At 42.6% G+C, this 8,646-nt stretch overlaps 1 protein-coding gene across 1 annotated transcript in view; it reads left to right on the forward strand.

Moving 5' to 3' along the window:
- Positions 1-8,646, forward strand: part of SNCAIP (synuclein alpha interacting protein) — a 157,231-nt gene that overhangs the window by 88,065 nt on the left and 60,520 nt on the right. The window contains exon 2 of the mRNA XM_015411238.1: positions 3,494-3,598. Within this exon, the coding sequence (XP_015266724.1) occupies positions 3,542-3,598 (57 nt within the window). The 5' untranslated portion in view covers positions 3,494-3,541. The remainder of the gene's footprint in view (positions 1-3,493; positions 3,599-8,646) is intronic.

Here is an 8,646-nt window from a genome sequence, read left to right on the forward strand (position 1 = left end):
CCCGAACCATTTCGACTCAGGCCCAGGACCTCCGTCTTCGCTGGATTTAGTTTCAACCGACTCAGCCTGAGCCACTCAGCCACGGCCTGTAAACCCTGGTAAAGATCTTCCGGGTCAGAGACCGACCGGCCGCCCAACATCAGATAGAGCTGGGTGTCATCTGCATACTGATGACAACCCAGCCCATACCTCCTGGCAATCTGGGCGAGAGGGCGCATATAGATGTTAAAAAGCATCGGGGAAAGCACTGCCCCCTGAGGCACACCACATTCCAGCGGGTGCCTCTGGGACTGTTGTTCCCCTATTACCACTCTCTGTCCCCGGCCTTGGAGGAAAGAGGCAAACCATTGACAGGCAAGCCCCTGTATCCCCACGTCGGCGGGGTGGGGGGTCAACAACTGGTGGTCGACCGTGTCAAACGCAGCCGACAGATCTAACAACACCAGTGCCGCCACACCACCTCGATCCAGATGCCTCCGGAGGTCGTCAGTCAGGGCGACCAGCACCGTCTCCGTCCCATAGCCAGGGCGAAAGCCGGACTGAAGTGGATCCAGGATAGAAGCGTCATCCAGAAAGCTCTGTAGCTGTACCGCCACCGCCCTCTCAATCAATTTGCCCAAATAGGGCAAATTAGACACCGGCCGATAGCTGGCCAATTCGGTCGGGTCTAAAGTTGGTTTTTTCAAGAGAGGGCGGACCATCGCTTCCTTGAGTGCCGCCGGGAACCGTCCCTCCCCGCGAGGGACTTGTTAATAATCCCGTACGGCACCTCGAAACCCCTCGTGGCCTGCTTTAATAAGCCAGGAAGGGCACGGATCCAAGGAGCATGTGGTTGGACGCACAGTTACGAGCAATCTGTCAACTTCCTCCAGGCTGAGTGGGTCAAAACATTCTAAACCCCGCGGGGACGTGCAAGGGGCCTCAAGTTCACTCACTGTATCAACTGTGACAGGGAGGTCACGGCGGAGCACCGAGACTTTGTCCGCAAAATAGCTCGCTAAAGCCTCACAGCCAATAGCCAATTCCCTACTATTTTGTCTGCCCTGTGGCAGAGTTGTTAAGGACCGAATTGTTCTAAATAATTGGGCCGGGCGAGAGCTAGCGGACGCAATCGCGGCTGCATAGAATTCCTATCTGACTTCTTTTGGTAATGCATGTGGGCCAATGTTTAAACAATCATTGCCACTTAAAAGGTTTTTGGAAGCACATATTCTGAGGCTCCATTGATCTTGTTTTGACTTAAAAAAATATTTTAATGTTCTATTTTTTCCATGTGTGACTCGATCCGAGTAGCTTTTCATATGTATGTATTATGCAAGTTAATTAAATAAAGGTAATCCTCCGGTATGTATAATTCTATTTTGGTCATGGACTCCCCTGAACATCCCAACATGCTCCAAAATCAGTTCGCTCTCTGATCTGTCATTCAGAGGGTCTCCCTATCCACTGGCTGCTTTGCCTGAGTCCTGCCTCCAACATTGTTTAGAATGTTGCTTTTCCGTCCCCCCCCCTCCACAGCCAGTCAGAACACAGAGGTCATTTGCATATGTGTCCTCATTGGCCTTTCCCTCTAACATTTTAAACAGTTTGCTGTTGATGTTCTGAGGTAAAATAAATTTCCCCTTCGTGTCTGTTGGGGGAAACCATGGTTGCAAATCTCCAGGTGAGGGCTAAAGATCACTCCGAATTACAACTGCTTTCCAGATGGCAGAGATCAGTTCCCCTGGAGAAAATGGTGGACTCTGTGTCCTTATATCCTGCTGAGATGGCCCCTGTATGACAGCCAATGTGACGTAGCAGTCAGGGCTTCAGCTATTAAAACTGATGTCAATATGACCCAGATCAGGTCCCTTGGAGACAATGGCTGCTTTGGGCAGTGGATTCTATGGCATTATACCCTGCTGACCCCACTTTTTCCAGACCCTTGGAACCCAGAAAACGTGGCACAGGAGGAGGTGCTTTTCTACCTTAGTTGTGACTGCATAGCCCCAAATTAACATAAGCCAACCTCCAGGTGGCACCTGGAGATCTTCAGCTATTAAAACTGATGTCCAGATGATCAATATCAGTTCTCCTGGAGACAATGGCTGCTTTGGGCAGTGGATTCTATGGCATCATACCCTGCTGATGTCCCTCCCCACCCCTAACCCTGCCCTCCCTAGGCTCTACCCCTCAAATCTACAGGTATTTCCCAACCCAGAGTTGGCAACCATGTAATCGGCTATGGAACTACTTTCCAGACCCTTGGAACCCAGAAAACATGGCACAGGAGGAGGTGCTTTTCTGCCTTAGCTGCCACTGCATAACACCCCCCTCCCCCTCAAAATATAAGTCAGAGGTGGAGAGAACCATATCTGTTACCATGAGGCTGTCCTCCCATTCTACCCACTTGGGGCAGCAAAATGACTTGAGACAGCCCTGCCTTATAGCTAAGCAGAAGGAAAGAAACATGGCTTGCCTCCCTCCATTTCCCCCTTCCCTCTGCCACCCCACCAGCCACAGTCGGGACACTCATCTGGAGCTTCCTTCTAGATCTCGTTGTATTTCTTCCCACAATGGGCATTACTCCTAGTTAAATTATATTTATAATTAAAGTATCCTTTAATTAGCCACTGCATCCTGATGTTCCAAAATGCCACCCCAATAAAAAAAAAATCCTGGCTATGGCCCTGGAAGAGACATGCCTTCTGCTGCTGCTGAGCAAAGGATTAAAAGAGAGATCATCACTACAGATCAGAAAGGAGCTGTTGTGTACTCTGTGTGATAAAGATTCTGACTTGATTCTCATTTACTTGGTGTTGATTTTGTAACTACTTCCACACACAACGTCCCTAATAAGCATTTAAATGTCATAGGAAGCAAGCCTAAGTGGGTCTTCTTAGAAGTAATTCCATTTTATTCACTGGGGCTTACTCCCAGGAAAGTGTTCTTAGACTTGTAGCCACAAATGCCATAACATTCAACATTTCAGATTGTGTGATGACAGGGACACAAGACTCAATAGTGCTATCCATTGCTCAAGCTTCCGTACAATTATGGATACACGAATTATGCTACATGAATGAGAGCAAATGTACTGGGCATGATCCAGCCAGAGTTAAGCACACTTCAGTTCTGTTGATTTCAGTGTGAAAGAGTTAAGTATGAACTTAACTCTCATATTGAAGTTAATGGAATTTTAAAGCACTTAACTGTGTCTAAATTGTTCCACGGCACAATATGAAGATTAATAATGAACAGTTACTATTAAGTGCTTAAGTTCATTGTGGGAATGCTTTTTGATTTTTTTGGTCATCTGTAGAAACAGAACAATTCTATTGAGCAGCAGCCTGAACTTCTTTTAGGCAATAAAATGTCAGAAATGAAATTTAAGTTGGACTGCACAGTCAACCATTTCAATTACTGCCCAAGATGAACATTGTATGTAGAATTTGTACATATGTGTCTGTGTTTATATATTTATTGAACTTCCTGTTTTTTATTTCTTTTAAAGAGAACTGCACTATCCAGTTGAGTTGAGGAAGATGTGCATAGTAGAATAATGGAAGTTCCGGAATATCTTGATTTGGATGAAATAGACTTTAGCGATGACATATCTGTAAGTATGAGTCTCTTGTTCTTCTGTCAGTCAAATATATTATTGTTGTGGTGGTTGTTTTGCTTTTAGGTCTACTTGCTGCAGCTGTCCCACCAAATGAGTGAAAAAGATTTGCATTTACATACTACTATTTCAATCCAACTGCAGGAATCCTGAAAGGTTATCAGTCCTAAATGGGCATCTTTGGGACTTAATGCATTTAAGCCAGCATTATGCCTCAAGGATATAAATACAATCAACTATGATGTTCTTATGAAAATGCTATCGTTCTTGATGCACATGCTGTAGTTCTTACAGGAACTAATGATCCAGCTTATTTCAATGTCCTTAATGAGATCATGACTGTAGGTTATTTTATTTTATGGATACTAGTAAAGGCTCTAATCCAAATATGTGCTAAATGCCCAATTAGTGAGTAAATTAGACATATGATTGCTGAATGTATGTTTTTACTTTTGCTTTTAGATAGTTTTTAACTGCTTTGTTCAGTGTTTTTCCCCCATCTTAAAATGGATTTTAATGTGTGATTTTTAAAGGTAGATTTTTAATGAAAGGAGAACAACACAAGAATTGCAAATTCATGAGACTGTGATCCAATCCCAGAAGAACAATTTATTCTGTGTAACTATGCTTTTATCACTGTGGGGTATTAGGTTATGTTTCAGAACCTATTTCCAGACCCAGTTTTATAGCAACATAAAACAAAGAATATGTAACCTCTCTTTGACTTTCCCTTTGTGCCTCAGTGATGAACTTAACTGTCAGTTCCATAAATGAATAACACAAATTCTTCATGTTAATAATAAATGCTGTAAAATGCTGCTGTCCATTTTGAATTAAAGAATTAACTCGTAGAAAAAGCATTATCCTTAATTTTCCACTGTTTATTGTGAAAGGCAAGATTTATCTCTAACTAATTCGGTCATATGTTGCCTTTCATAGGAACAAATCTTGGTTCCTTGAATAAAGGCCTCAATAATAAACTCCAGACAGGTTTCAGTGTAGGTTTGTGCTCTTTTTTCGAAAATAATACCATGATCCCTGTAAATGAAATTTATGGTATTTTCCAATCTGGTCCAATTAAATGGGTTTCAGTTTAAGATACTTAAGCAGTATCTTTTGTCATATTGGTTAATGTTTTCTTTGAAACTTGAAATGCACAGATTTTGAGAGATGTAACTTACAACACAGCCAAAACAGGCACTCACATTCATTAGCCTCACAAAAAAATTTCAGCTCCTTTCATGAAACTTTTCAGGAGCTGGATCCTGTTAGTTTCTCCTCTGCCACCACACAGTTGCTATCCTTCTGCCAGGGTTTCTGCCTGAATTGGTGTTGTAATGTCCAGGATATTTAAGTTGGTAAATGTATGAGTCAACTAAAATAGAAATGATTGAGAGAGAACTCAGCATGTGTACAACCCTTCCATTGAAAACAATGGATTTAAATGAGTTTATTTTTGGTTGGGTTGTCCCCAGTGTGTTTCCCCTGAGCCACATTTGGTCCTGCACTTAGCATATGTCAGCACTAAATAAATATTAAATAAACAGAAAACAGAAAAAGGAAGACAACAATCCAGTATTTCCATATCACCTGTGCACAGGCCCTTGTCTATGCTAGGCCTGCTCTTTGTTTCTTCTTCCAAGCTCCACCAAAATGTCCAGTGATGTTTCAATAATAAAATGAAAAAAAGATACCATAGATATTTAAAACTGAACTGCAGTACTGCTCAGTAGCCTCCCTCCATGTACCAGGATAGGAGCCAGAGAATGAAAGAGAGTCACTGTGAAGTGTAGAGTTGTTAGTAACCTGGGAAAAAAGTGAGTAATGTTCTTTCTTGGCAGCTTAGTAGTTTCTCAGCTGAAATCCTATTCATTGTATTGACAGAAATGGCAGAAATTTAAAGTGTTCCCATTTTGTTTGGGGACAAGAGTTGAGCAGGAGGAAATCTGTTAATGCAATCAAACACACACCATTAAAAGTACAGTGAAATTTATGGCATGCTAAAAAGATGTTTTTGTAGAGGACTGAATATATTTTAATGCTGAATAGAACCAGTGGAATAGTTTGTCATTCCAAGAGAGAGGAAATAATATATGAGGAGAAACTTTGGCCTAACAAACACATTGCAGTTGTAACAAGTCTATTCTTAATTGAACTGCCAATTATATTTGAACCTGTATTATCTAACTTCCTTAGTGTGTTCCTTGGAGATCTGATGCTGCTGTTTCTATTGCAGCCGGTTTCTGTGTTTATATGAGAAGTGGCACATGATAGTGTACTGTAGTGGTCAGGTTGGGGTGACCTGGTTTCAAATCCTTACTGTACCAGTAAATTCAGTGGGTGACCTTGGGCCAATCACTATCAGTCTAACATACCTCACAGGGGTGCTATGAGGACAAGGCACCTTATATACCTAAGTTTTATGTAAGCATTTTAAGTCCCCCTTGATGAGGAGATAGCAAATATATATATATAAATACAGATTCTTCATATATCCCCTGCTTTGTCAGTTGTTAGTCTACATGTGAGAATAACAATATTCTCCAGAAAGTATTAATAGTCCATAGTAAAAAGTATAGTTCATACTTTTTTGCTTATTTACATAATATTTTATACTTTATTACTATCTTCAAATTTAATATGCTGTCGAAGGCTTTCACGGCCGGAGTTCATTAGTTGTTGTAGATCTTCTGGGCTGTATGGCCGTGGTATCTTCAAATTGTCTACATGTATATCAGAAGATGTGTTTGATTGAATAAGTGATTAAAGTTACCTTCTAACAAAGAAGAAGAAGAGATTGGATTTATACCCCACCCTTCAATACCCAAGGGAGTCTCAGAGTGGCTTACAAACTCCTTTCCCTTCCCCTCCCCACAACAGACACCCTGTGATGTAGGTGGGGCTGAGAGAGCTTTGACAGAAACTGCTCTTTTTCAAGAACAGCTGTGCCAGAACTATGGCTTGCCCAAGGTCATCCAGCAGGTGCAAGTGGTGGAGTGGGGAATCAAACCCAGTTCTCCCAGATTAGAGTCCGTGCACTTAACCACTACACCAAACTGGCTCCACTCCTATTTATTTCCACACCTATTGATTTATTCATTCAGGAAATTGCAGATCTATGCTTTATGTTGTTGTTGTTCAGTCGCACAGTCGAGTTTGACTTTTCTCAACCCCATGGACCACATCATGCCAGGCCTGTCTTCTGTCGTCCTCTGGAGTTTGGTTAATTTCATGTTTGTTGCATGGATAACACTGTCTAACCATCTCATCCTTTGCCATCCCTTACTTCGTTTACCTTCAATCATTCCCAGCATCAGGGTCTTCTCCAGTGAGTGCTCCCTTCTCATTTGATGGCCAGAGTACCTGGTGGCTCATTTGGTGGCTTCAGCTTCAGTACCTGGCTTTCCAGGGAACAGTCAGGGTTGATTACTTTTTGGATTGACTGATTTGATCTCCTTGCAGTCCAAGGGACTTTATGATAGCACTAACTTATCAACATGTGGCAATAATTTCTATATTAATTTCATTTATCCTTAGAACAATCAGCTCTGTGAATAAGTTAGACAAAGTGATGGTCAGGACCCACACCAGCATCTTCATCTTGTTCCTGATAGATGTCAGGCAGGGATTTGGCTTCTGTATGCCAATACCAAGCTCTGGACAAAAGGTGGGGGCCTGCAAGGAGACAAGCCATAGAACCTTCCTTGTTTTCCCAGAGTAGGACAAGGTCTGGACAGGGCTTTCATGCTGTTGTGAGCAACCAGAAGCCTTAATTTTGTGGTTCAAATGTTTGCATATATGTTTTATCAATTGAGCTAATTCTTATGCATTAATTAATTAATCCTGATGCATTTGTGCAATGTTGGTGTCTGAACACAAAGTGTTCTTGCTTTGTTAGAAGGCATTCTCTTCCCTCACTCTTCAGTTGAAATTGAAATTTGTGTGTAAAAAGGCAAACACTTGTTCATAACTCCTGTATGGTTATAGTTATTAAATAAACTATATAAAACCTGTTCTCAAGGACTGCCGCACCAGCATGTAAATTGTTAAGATTGCGTATACTGACTGTCATAGCAGCATGTCACAGGGCAAGATGTTATGCCAATGATGAGAGGGCATTACCCTAGATTTCCACAGTACATATTTATGGTCAAGACATGACAACCAAAACTGCACACAGTATTCCAAATGAGGCAGCATTATACCTTTATACAGGGGCATTACAATATCGGTTGTTATATTTTTCAGTCCCTGTCCTAATGACTCCAGCAAAGAACTTCACTTGCTTTTTTCACTAGTGCTGCACACTGAGTCAATGTTTTCAGTTAGCTACTGGTTGGAAATGTGTGAGGAAATGTCTCGTGCGTTCAGGGAGTCCAGAGGCACACAGCCCAATCCCTTCTCCACCCAGACTTGCAAACCAGGATCACAAACCCCACCCCAATTTGTAGCACAATGTGTTGAAACCAAAATGTGGATCTGGAAGAAGTTACAAACTTTGCTAGGAAGAATGGGGTGGGTGGGAGAAAAGGAAACAAGATGGAACTGGCCCATTTAAACAGTGTGTACAGAACAGAACCCCCTTTGGCACGCAAAATGCCAAGCGAAAGCAGCCAAACTGAAACCACATCCCCCCCCACATTTGAACCAAAGGATCCATCACAGATTTTACCTGCCAGGATCACTTTGCCCAGATGGATCAGTTTTGCTTTGCTGGCTGGAGCGGCAGCAGCTAAGCAGTGAAGTCTGAGGAAACAGTTAAGGAAAGAAAGTAGGAGGGGTTGAATTCATGGTTGCAAAATAAAAGCCATGCAAAGAGAGGGATGCGGCTGCTTTGACCCAGCAGTGGAGCACTCTTTGCAAATGACTAATGTGCCTCTTCCAGAGAGCAGAGAAGAAATGGGGGGCTGGGAATCAGCCCCACCTCAACCTGAGCCCGCCTGCCAGTGAGTGCCTAGCACAATTTGCGCAGGGAGCTCTGTCTCCAGGTTAGCCCTTCCCTAACTTCACAAAAGGAGGGGGGGAGTGCCTGCCTGCTATTTCAC

The sequence above is a fragment of the Gekko japonicus genome, unplaced genomic scaffold (genome assembly GCF_001447785.1).
Source record: "Gekko japonicus isolate JY-2015 unplaced genomic scaffold, Gekko_japonicus_V1.1 scaffold1555, whole genome shotgun sequence".
NCBI classification, from domain to species: Eukaryota; Metazoa; Chordata; class Lepidosauria; order Squamata; family Gekkonidae; genus Gekko; species Gekko japonicus.